Source organism: Ornithorhynchus anatinus, chromosome 5 (assembly GCF_004115215.2).
Source record: "Ornithorhynchus anatinus isolate Pmale09 chromosome 5, mOrnAna1.pri.v4, whole genome shotgun sequence".
Taxonomy (NCBI): Eukaryota; Metazoa; Chordata; class Mammalia; order Monotremata; family Ornithorhynchidae; genus Ornithorhynchus; species Ornithorhynchus anatinus.
The window spans coordinates 4,860,807-4,878,907 of record NC_041732.1 but is presented as its reverse complement, the minus strand read 5'-3'; the positions used below and the strand labels follow the sequence as shown (position 1 = coordinate 4,878,907).

The following is an 18,101-nucleotide window of genomic DNA, read 5'->3' as shown; positions in this document are numbered from 1 at the left end:
GGGAGTATAATACAACGCTGAACAGTCACATTCCCTGGCCACGATGAGCTTACGGTCTAGAGGGTAGGACAATATAAGAGAGTCGGTAGACACGTTCCCTGCCCACGAGGAGCTTACGATCTAGAGGGGGAGACAGACGCCGATGGAAAGAAATCACCGACGGAGTTGGACGTAAGTGCTGAGGGGCCGAGGGAGGGGTGAGAAAGGGAACAGATCCAAGTGAGAGGGTGACGCAGAAGGGAGTGGGAGAAGAGGAAGTGAGGGCTTAGTCGGGTTGTGTCTTCGATAGGGATTGAAGGTGGAGAGGGAGGGACGGTCTCTTGGATATGAAGAGGGAGGGTATTTCAGAATTGAGGGAGGGAGTTCCAGAGTCTACGGAGACCGCACTCCGGAGCCAGCAGAAGGACACCTCCAAACTTGCCCATCCAGAGCTCCACAGAGAAATAAGTTGACCACTTACCCCGAGGAAGCAGGCGAGTGGAAAGGGTCGGAGAGAAGAGATTCACCAGCTCAGGTGATAGAAAGGAAGCTCCTTGTGGGAAGTCATTTCGTTCATTCATTCATTCAATAGTATTTATTGAGCACTTACTACGTGCAGAGCACTGTATTAAGCGCTTGGAATGGACAATTCGGCAACAGGTAGAGACAGTCCCTGCCCACTGACGGGCTTACAGTCTAACTGGGGGGGGGGGGGGGTCTCGTTCTTCTGGTGTGTTCTTCCAGGAGCCCACCCGGAGTTCCCACAAGACGCATGTGCCCCTCTGCACAGATCTTTTGCCTGGCTGAGCTCTCCACCCCTAAAATCTCACCGTTGTTTCTTCGCAGCTTGTGGTCCACTCTGGCCCCCTGGCCTTTTTCTTCTACGCTCCTGCCCTAGCTCACTGAAATCCAAACCAGGGCAAGCCGGAGGCCCTCACTGGCTAAGAGCCCTCCCTGAATTGAGGCACCCGGCCAGGTAGGAAACAGGGGCACGGAGCACTTTAGGGAGAGAGCAGAGAGCATTTCAGGGAGAGGGCCGGAGCAATGCAGGGAGAGGGCCGGGAGCGTCAAGAAATGAGACTGCAAGCTCCTTGTGGGAAGGGATCACCCCTCCCGACACAAGCCCTCCTTTCTTCTTCTCCCAATCCCTACTGCATCGCCCGGACTTGCTCTTTCTATCCATCCCCCTCCAGCCCCGCACCACTTAACGTCCGAATCTGTCATTTCTTTCTATCTATTAACGTCTGTCTCCTCCTCTAGACCCTAAGCTTGTTGCGGGCAGGGAACGTGTCTGTCTATTGCTATATCATCCTCTCCCAAGCGCTCAGTCCAGTGCTCTGCCCCCTCTAAGCGCCCAATAAATACGACCGACCGTCTATTGCGCTGAACTCCCCCAAGCGCTTACTACGGTGCCCCGCACACCGTCGGCGCTCCATAAATGCCCCCCGATGAATAGTCCGGAGGCCGCTCTGTCACTATTACAAAATATTTATTTCCTGAATAAAAAAAAAGCACTTAAATTAAGAGGGGGAGGGGTCCCCAGCTGATTCCCCCCCAGGGCCACTGGGCTCAGGAGCGGCCCTTGGGGGGCCGGGGTGGGGAAGTTAGGTGGGAGGGGGCTAAAGAGAGGGGGCCAGAGCCAAAGGTACCAGAAGGGCGAGGAAGGAGGAGAGGGCGAGGTGGGGATGGGGGGTGGTCCCGGAGCGGGGGGTGGACTGATGTTGGCAGAGGCCGTCGGAGCAACAGCGGACTTCCACCTGGTCCAATCCGCCGTACACCGACAGGTAGGGGCTCTTGCACCAGCCCGCGGTCGCGCAGCCCTTCACCATAGCCTGAGGACCCCACAGCTCTGCGGGGGGCGGGAGGAGGGAGAAAGGGGGGAACACGAGACAGTCAACTAGGCCGCAGAGACCCCCCCATCACCAGGCCCAGAATGGAAGCAGCGGGTTTCCTTTTTTCTAATGGTCCCAAGTCCCGGGTACTAGAATAATAACAATAATTTTTAAGTTCTTACTATATCGCGAGCACTGAAATGATCAAAATAATAATAAAGATATGATAGTAATAATTAGGGTATTTGTTAAGCGCTTACTATGTCTCAAGCACTGGAAGAAGAAGAAGAAGAAGAATTGTGGTATTTGTTAAGCGCTTCCTATGTCTCAAGCACTTGTCTGTCCGTCTCCCCCGATTAGACCGTAAGCCCGTCAAACGGCAGGGACCGTCTCCATCTGTTGCCGACTTGTTCATCCCAAGCGCTTAGTACAGTGCTCTGCACATAGTAAGCGCTCGATAAATACTATTGAATGAATGTAATGATACTAAATGTGGTATTTGTTAAGCGCTTACTACGCGCCAGGCGCTGTACTAGGAGCTGGGATGGGTTGAGAAGCAGCGTGGCTCAGTGGAAAGAGCACGGGCTTTGGAGTCAGGGCTCATGAGTTCGAATCCCAGCTCTGCCACTTGTCGGCTGTGTGACTGTGGGCGAGTCACTTAACTTCTCTGTGCCTCAGTTCCCTCATCTGTAAAATGGGGATTAAGACTGTGAGCCCCACGTGGGACAACCCGATTCCCCTATGTCTACCCCAGCGCTTAGAACAGTGCTCGGCACATAGTAAGCGCTTAACAAATACCATCATTATTATTATTATTACGAGCAAATCGGGTTGAACGGAGTCCCTGTCCCACGTGGAGCTCACGGTCTTTACCCCCATTTTACAGATGAGGGAACTGAGGCACAGAGAAGTAAAGTGACTCGTCCAAGGTCACAAAGCAGACAAGCGGCGAAGGCGGGATTAGAATCCAGGTCCTTCTGACTCCCAGGCCTAAGCTATAGTCAGTCAGTAGGCTACACTGCTTCTCGGAAGAGCACGGATTTGGCAGTCAGGATCCCTGCCCACAGTGAGCTTACAGTGGCTTAGTGGCTAGAGCCCGGGGCTGGGAATCAGAAGGTCGTGGATTCTAATCCCGGCTCCACCACGTGTCTGCTTTGTGACCTTGGGCAAGTCACTTCACTTCTCTCTGTGCCTCAGTTCCCACATCTGTAAAATGGGGGATAAGACTCTGAGCCCTTTGTGGGACAGGGACTGTGTCCAATCTAACTTGTATCTACACCAGTGCTTGACACATAGTATCTGCTTAACAACAATAATAATAATAACTGAGGTATTTGTTAAGTGCTTAGTATGTGCCAAGCACTCTCCTAAGCACTGCGGTGGATTACTCTCCCGAGTTCTTAGTACAGTGCTGTGCACGAGGTAAGTGCTCAATAAATACCATCGAATAAATTCATTCCATGGTATTTATTGAGCGCTCGCTACGTGCAGAGCATCGTATAATGAATAAATGATCGAACCTCCACTCTACACACGCACCCTCCAAGGATAGGGACTGTATTACTTCCTCCTGTCATCCCCTCTCCCAGCCCCACAGCACTTATGTCTACATCTGGGATTTATTTGTTTCTAGTAATGTCTCTCTCCCCCTCTGGATTGTAAACTCGTTGTGGGCAGGGAATGTGTCTGTTATATTGCTCTATTTTGCTCTCCCAAGCGCTTAGTACGGTGCTCTGCAGACAGCAAGGGCTCAATAAATACCATTAGACTGACCGACTAACTGAAGCCCGGCCACCCCGAGGGCGAGGTTCTGGGCGTGGGCTGAATCCCGGAACCACAGAGCACCTGGTTTCTGGTTTCCCCTGATGATTGATGACCACTGTCCCTTGCTCACCCACCGCCCCCGCAGTGCTCCTTCTTCTGTGTAAAAGCAAGAGGAAGGAGGAGGAAGGGGGGATGAGGGAAGAAAAAAGAGGAAGGAGGAGGGATGGGGGACTGACAAAGGGGATGGGATATGGAGGAGGCAAAATGGGAGAAGGGGAATAAAGGAGGAGAAAGAAGGGGGATAAAGGAAAAGGGGGAGGAGAGGAAAGAGGAATAAAGGGAGGGAATGGGGGAGGAGGGGGAAGCAGCGTGGCCTAGTGGAAAGAGCCCAGACCTGGGAGTCAGAAGAACTGGGTTCTAATCCCAGCTTCTCTACTCGCCTGCTATGAGACCTTGGTCAAGTCACCTCACTTCTCTGTACCTCGGTTCCCTCATCTGCAAAATGGGGATTCGCTAGTAGTTCTCCCTCCTGCTTTAGACTGCGAGCCCCATGGGGGACTTGATCATCTTGTATCTGCTCCGGTGCTCAGCTCAGTGCTTGACAAGCAGTAAGCACTTAACTGATGCCATTATTAGTATTATGAATAAAGGAGGAGGAGGAAGGCCAATAAAAGAGGATAAGGGAGGAGAGGAGAGGAAGGAGCGGGCGGGGGAATAAAGAAGAAGGAGGAAGGGGATGAGAGGAGGGAGGAGGAGGAGAAGAAAGGGAGGAAGGAAGAGGGGGGAAGGGGATAAAAGAGGGAGAGGGAGTAGAGGGAAGGGAAGAGGGAAGGAGAATAAAGGAGAAGGGGGATAGAAGAGGAGGAGGGAGGAGGGGAGGAGAGTAAAGGAGAGGGCTAAGGGGATAAAAGAGGAGATGGGAGGGAGGAGGGGAAGGGGAGTAAAGGAGGAAGGGGATTAAAGAAGAGGAGGGAGGAGATGGGAGGGAGAAGGGCAGAGAGGAAGGAGGGTAAAGGAGGAGGGGGAAGCGGGGTACAAGAGCAGGAGAGAGGGGAAGAGAGGAGAGGAGAGAAGAGGGAAGGAGAGGGGAGGAGAGGAGTGGAGAGGAGAAGAGAAGGAAGGAGAGGGGAGGAGGTTCTGACCGTGCATCCCAGTGGCCTCCAAGCAGTGGTCCATGGGGCCCTGGCAGGAGATGGTGGACTCTTCCCGGTGGGAGCAGCCGTGGGTGCTGTTGCCCCAGCAGCTGCGGCACTTCACCCCATTCGGGGGCAGCAGGGAGTGGTGAGTGACTGTGGGAGGGGCAGGGGACGGCTCTGAACCGGCTCCCCCACTCCCCCACCCCTCCAGCCCGCCCCCCCGCCCGGGGCCCCGGCCATACCCGGCCCGCCGTTGCAGAGGCTGGAGTTACAGCAGCGCAGCAGGGTGAAGGTATGGTTGTTGTGGAAGCCCAGAGGGCCGCTGCAGTCGGACAGCTGGCCGCAGCCGCGGATGTGCCTCTCGTCCGGGGCGCTCTCTGCGAGGACACGAGGACACGGAGCCCGTCGCTTGTCCCGGCCCGGCTGGCCTCCGGAGCCCTCCGGCCCCCGGCCCCCTCACCTACTCCAACCCAGGCCTCGCCCTCCGCTCCTCCGATGCCAACCTTCTCACCGGGCCTCCATCTCGTCCACCTGGCCGCCGAACCCTCGGCCGGGCCTGGAACGCCCTCCCTCTTCACACGGTAGTAATTATTCTGGTATCTGTTAAGCCTTTACAACGTGCCAAGCACTCTTCTAAGCGCTGGGGGAGATACGAGGTTAGACTCTCACCCCTTTCCGAGCCTTACTGAAGGCCCATCTCCTCCAAGAGGCCTTTACCTTTCCTCTTCTCCCACTCCCTTCTGCGTCGCCCGGACTCGCTCCCTTTATTCGTCCCCCTTCCCGGCCCCACACCACTCGTGTCCACAGTCCGCCACGTCTCGATTTCTGTCGATGCCCGTCTCCCCCTCTGGACCATCGGCCCGTCGAGGGCGGAAACGCGTCTGTTGTCGTTTCGTCCCAACCGCTCAACAGATACGATCGAATGACCGAACGATGGAGTGGACGGGATGAGGTGAGGGGTTCTGGATGCCCGGGGGGGCGGGATGGAAAGGGGTGGGGGGCTCACCGTCGGGGACGCTGTAGGAGGTGAGATCCACGCACTGGTCCTGGGGGGAGCAACGCATGGTGCGGTGCATGTTCCGCTCGCAGGAGAGGTCCGAGGACCCGCAGGTGACACACTCCAGCCCACCTCGGGCAGGCGTGGACCCCACACCTGCAAGGCGTGGGAAAACAACATCAGCCCAGGGCCCGGACCCGGCGCCGAGGGGTCAGGGGACGGGGAGGGTGTTTGGTAACCGCTGCACCACTGAAGCAGCGTGGCTCAGTGGAAAGAGCACGGGCTTTGGAGTCAGAGTTCATGGGTTCGAATCCCGGCTCGGCCATTGTCAGCTGTGTGACTTTGGGCAAGTCACTTAACTTCTCTGTGCCTCAGTTACCTCATCTGTAAAATGGGGATTAAGACTGTGAGCCCCAGGTGGGACAACCTGATTCCCCTATGTCTACCCCAGCGCTTAGAACAGTGCTCGGCACGTAGTAAGCGCTTAACAAATACCAACAATACAACAATACAATACAATAGAGCCCGGGCCTGGGAGTCAGGAGGTCATGGGTTCTCATCCCACCTGTCCGCTGTGTGACCTCAGGCAAGTCACTCGACATCTCTGTGCCTCAGTTACCTCGTCTGTGGGCCAGGGACGGTGTCCAACCCGATTTGCTTGTATCCCCCCCAGCGCTTAGTACGGTGCCTGGCACATAGTAAGCGCTTAACAAATACCGTAATTATTATCGTTATCATTCCGATCTATGTGACGAACAGCTGGTTAGATCTCACTTCACCGGGTCGGACCCAATCCCTGTCCCACACGGGGATCACTGTTTTTGGGGTTTTTGAATAGTGTTTGTTAAGCACTTTCAGTGTGCCAGACACTGTACTAAGCACTGAGTAGATCCCAGTTCATCAGGTAGGACCCAGTATCTATTCCACATGGGGATCGCAGCTTTTTTTTTTTTAATGGTAATTGTAGTGTTTGTTAAACGCTTACTATGTGCCAAGCACTGTACTCAGCTCTGGGGTGGATACAAGCAAATCGGGTTGGACACAGTCCCAGTCCCACATGGGGCTCACAGTCTTAATCCTCATTTTAGCACCTTATCAAAACTCTGCCCCCCTCCCTTCTTTCCTCCCTAACAGCCTCAACCTTTCGCTCTCCATTGGCTTCTTCCCCACAGCTTGCAAACATGCCCATTAGTCCCCTATTCTAAAAAAAAAAACCCTCCTTTTACCCCATAGCTCCCTTCAGTTTTCATTCCATCTCACTCCAACCATTCCTCTCCAAATTCCTGGAGCGGGTTGTCTAAACCCGCTGACTCAAATTCCTCTCCTCCAATTATTTTCTGGACTCCCTCCAATCTGGCTTCCTTCCGCTTTGTTCCAGAGAAACCAATCTCTCAAAGGTCACCAGCGATCTCCTTCTTGCCAAATGCAACAGCTTCTACTCCGTCCTAATCCTCCTCGACCTCTCAATTGCCTTCGACACAATGGACCACTCCCTTCTCCTGGAAACGTTTCCAACCTTGGTTTCGCTGACTCTGTCCTCTCTTGTTTCTCCTCTTATCTCTCTGGCCGTACATTCTCGAGGGCACCTTCTCCCCCTCTCCCCCTAACTGTGGGGATCCCTCAAGGTTCAGTTCTCGGTCCCCTTCTATCCTCCGTCTACACCCCCTCCCTTGGAGAACTCATTCGCTCCCAAGGCTTCAACTACCACCTCTACGCTGATGATACCCAAATCTACATCTCCTCCCGTGATCTCTCTCCCTCTCTCCAGCCTCGCATCTCTTCCTGCCTTCAAGACGTCTCTTCTTGAATGTCCTTCCATCGCGTCCAACTTAACATGTCCACAACAGAGTTCCTTATCTTCCCACCCAAACCCTGTCCTCCCCCTGGCTTTCCCATCAGTGTAGACGGCACCACCCTCCTTCCTGTCTCACGAGCCCGTAACCTTGGTGTTATCCTTGATTCCTCTCTTCCATTCAACCCACATATTCAATCCATCACTAGATCCTGTCAGTGCCGCCTTCACGACATCGCTAAAATCCTTTCCTCTCCAGCCAAACGGCTATCGTGTTAATACAGTCACTCATCTTGTCCCGCCTGGATTATGGCTTCAGCCTCCTTGCTGGATTTCCCTCAGCCTCCTGTCTCTCCCCACTTCGGTCCCTACTTAGCTCTGCTGCCCGGATCACCTTTTTTTGGAAAAAGCGTTTTACCTTTCTACAAAAACGTTCAGGATACATCACCCCACTCCTCAAAAAACTCCAGTGGTTGCCGATCCACCTCCGCATCAAACAAAAACTCCTCACCATTGGCTGTAAAGCAGTTCACCATCTCGCCCCCTTGTATCTCACCTCACTTCTTTCCTTCTACAACCCAGCCCACACGCGTCACTCCTCTAGTGCTAACCTTCTCACTGTGCCTCCATCTGGCCTGTCGCTGGCAAACGCTAGCCCACGTTCTGCCTCTGGCCCGGAACCTCCTCCCTCCTCAAATCTGCCAGACAATGACTCTCCCCGTCTTCAAAGCCTTACTGAAGGCTCATCTCCTCCAAAAGGCCTTCCCAGACTAAGCCCCCCCTTTCCTCGTCTCCCGCTCCCTTCTGCATCACCCTGACTTGCTCCCTTTGCTCTTCCCCTCTCCCGGCCCCACAGCACTTATATCTGTAATTTTATTTATCTGTATTGATGTCTGTCTCACCAACTCCAGACTGTAAGCTCGTTGTGGACGGGGAATGTGACTGTCGATTATTTTATTGTGCTCTCCCAAGTACTTGGTACAGTGCTCTGCGCACAGTAAACGCTCAATAAATAGATTGAATGAGTGAATCAATTTTACAGATGAGGTAATTGAAGCACAGAGAAGTGACTTGCCCGAGCTCACACAACAGACAAGTGCTGTATCTGTGAAGCAATTACCGTGGGCTAGACACTGTACTTATTGCTGGGTACAACCCAGTTCCTCAGGTCAGACTCAGTCCCTTTCTCCCAGGGCTCACTGGTGTGTTTTTGTGTGTGTGTGTGTGTGGTATTTGGTAAGCACCTAGTACATGCCAGGCACTGGATTAAGAGCCGGTTAACTAGGTTAACAAAGTTGGGCACAGTTCATTGCCAATCAGGTTCACAATAGTAATCCTCATTTTACATCCATTATTTATTTCTTTATATGAATATCCCTCTCCCCACCTCTAGACTGTGTTTGTTGTGGGCGGGGAATATGTCTACCAACTCTGTCCTCTCCCAAGCGCTCAGTACTGAGCTCTGCAAACAGTAAGCGCTTAGTAAGTACCACTGATTGACTGATTGATGTAACTGAGGCCTAGAGAAGTTACGGGACATACCCAAGATCACACAGCAGACAAGTGACGGAGCCAGGATTAGAATCCAGGTCATTCTGAGTCCCAGGCCTGGGCTCTATCCAAAAGGCCACGCTGCTTCTCTAGGTGGTCAAGGTGGGAGGGAGCACGGCGATTGGATCCCCATTTTACAGATCACTCAAACAAACAATCTCATTTTTACTGAGTCCTTGCTGTGTGCAAAGCACTGTATTAAGTGCTTGAGAGAGTAATCAATCAATCAGTTGTATCTATTGAGTGCTCGCAGAGCACTGTACTAAAATGCTTGGGAGAGTGCAATATAATATTATTCCAGACACATTCCCTGCCCACAACGAGCTTACAGTCTAGACCAGAAGACAGACGTTAATAGGAATAAATGAATTACGGATGCGGACGTACGTACTGTGGGGCTGAGGGTGGGGAGTGAATAAAGGGAGCAAATCAAGGAGGGAGAGGGAGAAAAGGAAATGAGGGCTTAGTCGGAAAAAGCCTCTTGGAAGAGATGTGCCTTCAGTGAGGCTTTGAAGGTAGGGAGGGTGATGGTCTGTCCTACATAAAGAGGAAGGGCGGACCAGGTCAGAGATAGGAAGTGGGCATGAGGTCGGAGGTGATAGACGAGATTAAGGTACAGTGAGTAGACTGGCATTAGAGGAGTGAAGCGCTCCGGCCGGGGCCAGGTAAGAGAGTGGCGAGGTGAGGAAGGAAGCAGCAAGACGATTGAGGGCTTTAAAGTCAGGGGTGAGGAGTTTCTGTTTGATGAGGAGGTGGAAGGGCAACCCACTGGAGGTTCTTGAAGAGTGGCCATTCATGTCCTGAACGTTTCTGTAGAAAGATAATCCGGGCAGCAAAGCATGGACCGAAGTGGGGAGAGAGAGGAGGCAGGGAGGTCAGCAAAGAGGCTGATGCAGTAATCAAGTCGGGATAAGATAAAGACTTGGATTAACGTGATAGCAATTTGGCTAGAGAGGAAAGAACAGATAAATAAATAAATAAATGTTGGTATTTGTTAAGCGCTTACTAGGTGCCGAGCACCGTTCTAAGCCCTGGGGGAGATACAGGGTAATCAGGTTGCCCCACGTGGGGCTCACACACTTTTAATCCCCATTTTACAGATGAGGGAACTGAGGCACGGAGAAGTTAAGTGACTTGCCCACAGTCACACAGCTGCCAAGGGGCAGAGCCAGGAGTCCAACTCATAACCTCTGACTCCGAAGCCCAGGCTCTTTCCACTGAGCCACGCTGCCAGATTTTAGTGAAGTTTGGACCCATAGGACTTAGCAATAAATTGAATATGTGGGAAGAAGAAGAGGAAGAAGAAGGAGGAGAAGGAGGAGAAGGAGGAGGAGGAGAAAAGAAAAAGAAGAAAAAACGCCAAGGTAATGGGCTCGTAAAGTAATAAAATAATTTTAGGGAGATAACGTCTAATAGTTCCAATTTTCTCAATAAAGTCATAAAGTAATAAAGTAGGTAGCCAGAGTACAACGCAACAGAGTTAGCAGACAGTGTCCCTGCCCATAATGAATTTACACTTTAGATGGCGAGATAGACACGAATAGAAATAAATAATTCCCAGGTATGTACATAGGTACCGTGGGACTGTTCTGGAGAAACAGATTTATCTATACACATATATATGAAAATATATCCACAGAGTCTCCATGAATCGGAAATGACTCGACGGCATTCGATAATCATAATAAAACCGTGGGGCCGAAGGTGGGGTGAATACCAATTGCCTAAAGGTCGCAGATCCAAGGGCAGATGAGGAAACCGAGGTCCAGAGAAGCAAAGTGACTCTCCCAAGGCCACCCAGGTGGCGAGTGGCAGAGCTGGGATTAGAATGGGTGTCCTTTGACTGCCAGGTCTGGGCCCTGACCATGGGACCACAGGGGAGGGAGGGGACCAGAGGGGAAATGCGGGGGTCGGGGGAACCGGGAGGGATCGGACTCACGGTCTTGGCGTTTGTTGCAGAGGTCGGTGGTGCAGTGGTTCTCCAGGAGAGTGATGCGCGTCTGGCCCGTCAGGTAGGTCAAGGAGGAGTTGGGCTTCCCGGCCCAGGCACAGCTCTTCTCCTCCTTCTTCACCATCACGCTGCTGGAAACTGACACCCTGCCCAGTCACTCCATCCGTCCCCTCCGGCCAGTCCTCCCTCCGCCGCCCCGATGTCCCGGTCGTTCCCGCCGTCCGCCTCGGCCAGTCCTCCCTCCTCCTTCCCCCGGGGTCCTCACCGTCCTCATCCCAGAGGCTGGTGGTCCGGCAGCTCTGCCTGGCCTTGGGACATTCCTCCACGCTGCAGGTCCCGTCCCCCTCACACCGGTAACACCGCAAGCCCGAGGCTGGGGGGAACGGGGTGGGGAGGAGGCCGGAGAAGGTCAGTCTCCATCCCGCCCCATCCCTGGCGTCCAGGGAGGAGGAGAGGCTTGGGGGGGGGGGGGGGAATTGGAGCTGGGATCCAACACAACGTAAGCTCCTTGAGGGCAGAGATAAAGTCCACTAACTCTAGTGTCCTCTCCCAAGCGCTCTGCACACAGTAGAGCAGGGATTGAAGCTGCTACTTCCAGTGTTCTCTTCCAAGCTCTCGGCACAATGCTCTGCACACAGTAGAATGTAAACTCTGTGAGGGCAGGGATCGCATCTACTAATGCTATCGCACTCTACCAAGCGCTCGTTCAGTGCTCCGCACGTGTAGGGGCTCAATAAATACACGTGACGGATTAGGATCCAAGGACTTGGCCCCGCCCAGCCCCAGGCCCCTCCCTCCTCTCCCCCGACCCCCCGGGGTCCCCAGGACCCAAAACTCTGGTTCCCCATCACCTGAGATCTAGCGTGGGTCTCACCCTCAGTCTTGACTCCAGCCAATCAGTCGATCAATCAATTGATTAATGGTATTTATTTAATGCTTACTGAGTGCAGAGCGCTGTGCTGAATTGAATCCCCATTTTACGGATGAGGAAACTGAGGCACTGAGCAGGGAAGCGAGTCACCCAAGGTCACCCCCTAGGCAAGTGGCAGAGCCAGGAGTTGAAGGGGCGTGGACTAGCGGAAAGGGCACAGCCTGGGAGTCGGGGGACCTGGGTTCTCACCCCGGCTCTGCCACTTGTCTGCTCTCCCAAGGCAAGTCGCTCGATCTCTCTGCGCCTTCGTTACCTCATCTGTAAATTGGGGATTTAAACCTCCTCTTCTCACTTAAACTGTGAGCCCCATGTGGGACAGCGACTGTATCCAACATGATAACCTCGTATCTACCCCAGGGTTTAGAACGGGGCTTGACACCTAGTGAGCGCTTAACGGATGCCATTGAAAAGAAATCCATCTATCAGTGGTACTTATTGAGCGCTTACCGTGTTCAGACCGCCGTACTGTGTTCTTGGGAGAGTACAGTCCAACAGAGGTGGTAGACACGTTACCTGCCCTCAAGAAGCTTATAGTCTCGGGGGGACAGGCATTAATGTAAAGTCAAAAATTACAGATATGTAGATCCTCTAACTTCCCGGCCCGGGCTCTCTCCACTGGGTCTTGCCGGTTCCTTCCTTCGTTCATTCAATCGTATTTATTGAGCGTTTACTATGCGCAGAGCGCTGTACTGAGCAATTGAGAGAGTACAGTACAATAAACACATTCTCTGCCCACAGTGGGCTTACAGTCTAGAGTAAGTTCCTGCGCCTGTCTAGTCTGCCCCCCACCATCACCCGGTCCAGCTCCCAGGCAGGGTCCCTGCAGGAAGCTTTGGGGGGGGGGGGGGCGGGGAGCTCCTCCCCAGGCTCCGCTTCGCATTCCGGTGACCTCAGGCATCGCTGGCCACCTCAGCTACCCGCTGGCCCCCTCAGCTAGTCTCCCGCATATTTGCAGAGGTGCTCATATCCTAGCCTGTAATTTACTCACCGCTCTCTTCCTGGAACTTGGGCTTTTTCCCTCTCTCTCTCTCCCTTTCTCTCCCTCTCTCTCCATCTCTCTCTCTCCCCCTTCTCCCCTTTTCCCTTCCCCTTTCTCTCCATCCCGATCCCTCTGTCTCCCTATCTCTCTCCTCCCCTTTCTCTAGCCCGCCCTCTCTCTCCCCCACCCCCATCTCTCACTCTCTCTCTCTCTCTCTCCTCCTGACTCAGTTCCTCTTCCCCTTTCCCACTTCTTCTCGGTTCCCATCTGGGACCCAGACTAAGGGGTGAGCGCGGAATCTGTAATCCGAATGGTCGCAAGTTGGGCAGGGGGAGAGCATCTCTCGCTTTTAAAGGAACAAGCCCCCACCCCCAAGGGCAAGGAGCCGTGATGGGAGTCAGCGATGGCAGTCACGGTATTCCTTCAGCGCTCACTATCCAGTGGTATTTATTAAGCTCTTATTGTGTGCCGAGCACGGTACCATTCTGTTACCGTGTACTCTCCCAAACGGTAATAATAATAATAATGATAATGATAATAATGTTGGTATTTGTTAAGCGCTTACTATGTGCCGAGCACTGTTCTAAGCGCCGGGGTAGACACAGGGGAATCAGGTTGGCCCACGTGGGGCTCACGGTCTTAATCCCCATTTTACAGATGAGGTAACTGAGGCACCGAGAAGTTTAGTGACTTGCCCAAAGTCACACAGCTGACGAGTGGCCGAGCCGAGATTCGAACCCATGACCTCTGACTCCAGAGCCCGTGCTCTTTCCACTGAGCCACGCTGCTTCTCAGTACAGCACTCTGCACACAGTAAGGGCATTATAAATACAATTAACTGATGGATTGACTGACTGAGCGCTCGAGAGAGTACAGTAAGAAAGTTGGGAGACCCGTTCCTTGCCCACAGTCTAGACGGGGACCCAGACATGATAGAAATGTCTCGAATTTACACCTCGATGCTTTTGGGTGAAGATGGGGTGAATACCAAATGCCAAGAGGTCACAGTGCCAAGTCTGTAGGTGATTCAGAAGAGACGGAGAACCAGGGATCGGAAGGTTTAATCTAAAAAGGCCTCTTGAAGGAGACGTGACTCTGATGAGGCTTTGAAAGTGGGGAGAGCGGTGGTCTGGCATATATGGAGGGGGAGGGGGTTCCTGGTTAGGGGGAGGATGGGGGGAAGGGGTCGGCGGTGAGATAGATGAGATCGCAGTGAGCGAGCGGGCTCACAGTGGGGTAGATACAAAATCGGCCAGTTGGACCCAGTCCCCGTCCCCCACGGGGCTGCCAGCCCAGGTGGGAGGGAGAACAGGTAGTTCATCCCATTTTACAGATGAGGAAACTGAGGCCCAAAGATTCGCCCAAGGTCCCACGGCGGGCCAGTGGCAGAGCGGGGCTCAGAACCCGGATCCTCCGGCTCCCGGGCTCGGTTTTTCCGCGGGGTTCACCGGGGTTAAGGAGAAAGGAGGAGGCGGAGAAGCCTCTTATATGCTGGAAGAGTTAGGGGCTGGAGGGGGGGGAGGGGTGTGGAGTCTCCCCCCTACCCTGGGCCAGCCTCCTGCACCCCCCGACCCCATCCCTCGCTCCCCAGATTCTCAAACTTCCTCTGCCTCTCGTCCCCCCAGCCCCGCTTCACAGTCACAGCCCCCGGCCTTGGCCTACCCGGGGTCCGGAGTCCCGCTAGCAGCAGCAGCAGCAGCGGCGGCGGCGGGCAGATGGTCAGCGTCCTCATGTCTGTCCGTCCGGCCCGCCCGTCTCCCCGTCTCTCTCTCCGGCCCCCGTACCCATGTTGGAGGCTTAAAAAGGCCCAGGCTCCACCCCAACCCTGGAAGGAAGCAGTCAACCGTGTTTGCGTGTGCAGCCCTGCCTGGGGTGAGGCGGGAGGAGGGACGGACGGATGTGGAAGGGATTATGAAAGAGAGAGAAGGGGGGTGACGGGGAGTGAGAGAGGCCTGGCCTAGCTTGGCTCCTCCCGATCCCCCCCGCCAACCCCCATCATCACCCTCCGTGAGGATGCGGGCGAAGGGACCGCCCGTCTGATTCTCACGCGGACCGTTCCGGGCCCGGACACGACACCGGACCTTCACGTCGCGGGCTTTCGTCTTCAGGCCCAGCCTCCCTCCTCTGAGCCCCGTGACTGGGGAGAGAGTAGGGTTCTAATCCCAGCTGGATGACCTCGGGCAAGTCATCTTGCTTCTCTGGGCCTCGGTCGTTTCCTCTGTGAAACGGGGATTTCATTCGTTCATTCATCCATTCAGTCTTATTTAGTGAGGGCTTACCGTGTGCAGAGCGCGTACTGAGCGCTTGGGAAAGTGGAGTACAGATAGAAACACATTCCCTGCCCACATCGAGTTTACAGTCCAGGTAGCGGGAGACAGACGTTGATATAAATAAATTGAATTAATGTCCGTTCGCTCTTCCCTCCGTCTCGCCCCCTCCTACCTCACCTCACTTCTCTCCTGCAACCCAGCCCGCACACTTTGCTCCTCTAATGCCGACCTTCTCACGGTGCCTCCATCTCGCCCGTCTCGCCGCCGAGAACGCCCTCCCTCCTCAATTCTGACAGACAGTGACTCTCCCCCACTTCCAAGCCTTATGGAAGGCTCATCTCCTCCAAGAAGCCTTCCCACTTTTCCTCATCTCCCACTCCCTTCTGCGTCCCTCGTTCCCTTTCCTCTTCTCCCCTCCCAGTCCCACAGCACTAATGTTCCTATGGGGAATTTCATTTATTTGTGTTGATGTCTGTCTCCCCTGCTTTAGACTGTAAGCCCACTGTGGGCAGGGGATGTGACTGTTTATTGCTGTATTGTCCTCTCCCAAGCGCTTAGTCCAGTGCCCTGCACACAGTAAGCGCCCGATTGAATGAATGAACTGTAAACCCTGAGAAGGCCAGGGACTACTGTGTCTGAGGTGATTGGGATTTATCCCCACCCCAACATGGTGGGTGAGGTCGGGGGGGGGGGGGCTGTCCAGGATCTGACTGGAGAAACCCTCTAGGTTTGGACCGACTCCGTGCATTTCTGCGAAACTGCACGTATTGTGACATCCCGTCACGCCTGACTGACGTAAGGGGTGTGATGATGTCATGACACACGCCAGTCAGCATCTGGTGTTCTCGAGCTCCGTCAGTGAAGCAACGTGACCTAATGGGGAGAGCCCAGGCCTGGGATTTCAGAGGACCTGGGTTCTAATCCCGGGTCCACTGCTTGCCTGCCAGGAGATCTAAGGCAAGTCACTTCACTTCTCTGTGCCTCAGTTACCTCAACTGCGAAATAGGGATCCGATACGTGTTTCTCCCTCCTTATTAGCCTGCAAGTCCTATGTGGGACCTGATTCTTTTGTATCTAGCCCAGCACCTAGTACAGTGCTCTGCCCACAGTAAGCGCTCGGTAAATGTGACTGAATGAATAACGCCAGCGCTTACTATGTTCCAGGCATGTACTAAGTGCTGGGATGGATACAAGCATATCGTGTTGGCTCGATAAATATGATTGAATGAATGAATGAATGGGGCTCACGTTCTCTATCCCCATTTTACAGATGAGGGAACTGAGGCACAGAGAAGCGAAGTGACTCGTCAAACAGCAGACAGGTGGCGGAACCAGGATTAGAACCCAGGTCCTTCTGACGTGCTCTAGCCACTAGGCTATGCCGCTCCTCCGTCATTATGACCGGCGGTCATTCTAGGTGCCGATTTCACCCTGGCCGCGGACCACAAAGAAGCCAGGAAGGTGAGCCGGGGAGGAAGGAAGCGGATGATGACTCAGGGGTGGGAGAAGGCCGAGAGACAGGAAATATGAGAGAGAGGGCCTTCTGGAGAGGGAAACCTCATAAAATAATCCAAGGGCTCTCCACGTATGACACTGTGAAGCACTTACAAGGCTCAATAATAATCACGACGTCCAGCAAGCACTTACTAAGTGCCAAGCACCGTACTAAACCCCGGGGCCCAGTAAATACGAAAGTAATTGCTGTCCATCGATCGTATTTACCGAGTGCTTCCTGGCTGCAGAGTAGGAAAGAAGGAAGAGAAAACAAGAGAACACGGAGGGAATAAACCCTCCTGGACCTCGGTGAATTTCGATCATCAGGGGAGGGTAGTTCGGCTCAGCGGAAAGAGCCCGGGCTTCGGAGTCGGAGGTCATGGGTTCGACTCCCGGCTCTGCCACTTGTCAGCTGTGTGACCTTGGGCGAGTCACTTCACTTCTCTGGGCCTCAGTGATCTCATCTGTAAAATAGGGATTAACTGCGAGCCTCCCGTGGGACAACCCGATTACCCTGTATGACCCCCCCGGCGCTTAGAACAGTGCTCTGCACATAGTAAGCGCTTAGCAAATACCAACATTATTATCGGTTTGGGCGTGGGGAATGATGACTTGAGAAACTTGGATGGGCTCCAAAGACTGAGACACAGAAGCGGGAAAAAGGAGAAAATGAGAGGACACTGAGGAAATCAGCCCTCCTGGGTTCAGAAATTTGCTCGATACTCAATCCTCTGAGTCAGGACCCGCTCTCCTGAAGCTCCACCTCCCCCCCCCCCCTCAACCTTTGCAACCCGTGATGCAGGAGAGTTTCGCCGCTTCACATATCACTCACGCCAACACACGCTCGTCACACACATAGACCCACAGTCACAGAGAGAGACACAATCAGAGGGAGTCACTGAGAGACAGCGGAAGAGACAGAAGCAGATACGAGGACCCACACAGAAGGGCAGAAACGGGGAGACTGAGGCAGAGAATCAGACCCGATAGAGAGCGGGGGACGAGGAGGGATGGATTGAAATAGTCACGAATTTAAGATACCGAGTTGGAGACACAAAGAGGAGGAGACGGAAGAAACAGACAAAATCCCCTCACCTTCAGCTGAGCAGTGTGGTCTAGTGGAAAGAACCCGGGCCTGGGAGTCAGAAGACCTGGGTTCTAATCCCAGCTCCTCCCCTTGTCTGCTGTGTGACTTTGGGCATTAATAATGATGATCATTCTAGTATTGGTTAAGCGCTTACAATGTGCCAAGCACTGTTCTAAGCGCTGGGATATATACAAGGTAATCAAGTTGGACACGGTCCCTATCCCATATGGGGCTCGCAGTCTCAATCCCCATTTTACAGATGAGGTAACCGAGACACAGGGATGTTAAGTGACTTGGCCGAGGTCACGCAGCAGACAAGTGGCGGAGCCGGGATTAGA

General features: G+C 53.7%; 1 protein-coding gene across 2 annotated transcripts; it reads right to left on the bottom strand.

Annotated features, from left to right (window-relative positions):
* Positions 1-1,449: 1,449 nt before the first annotated feature.
* On the bottom strand, positions 1,450-14,859 carry PLAUR (plasminogen activator, urokinase receptor). 2 transcript variants are annotated; one of them, XM_029064528.2, is made up of 7 exons: positions 14,575-14,859; positions 11,268-11,375; positions 10,991-11,140; positions 5,718-5,864; positions 4,954-5,088; positions 4,718-4,864; positions 1,450-1,828 (listed from the first exon to the last, which is right to left on the bottom strand). In XM_029064528.2, exons 1-7 carry the CDS (start codon positions 14,642-14,644, stop codon positions 1,599-1,601), a joined length of 987 nt encoding a protein of 328 aa, XP_028920361.1. In that variant the 5' UTR covers positions 14,645-14,859; the 3' UTR covers positions 1,450-1,598. The 2 variants fall into 2 exon arrangements, with proteins under 2 accessions (XP_028920361.1, XP_028920363.1); XM_029064530.1 differs by lacking the exon at positions 14,575-14,859 and having other exon boundaries at positions 10,991-11,133; positions 11,268-11,359.
* Positions 14,860-18,101: the final 3,242 nt, after the last annotated feature.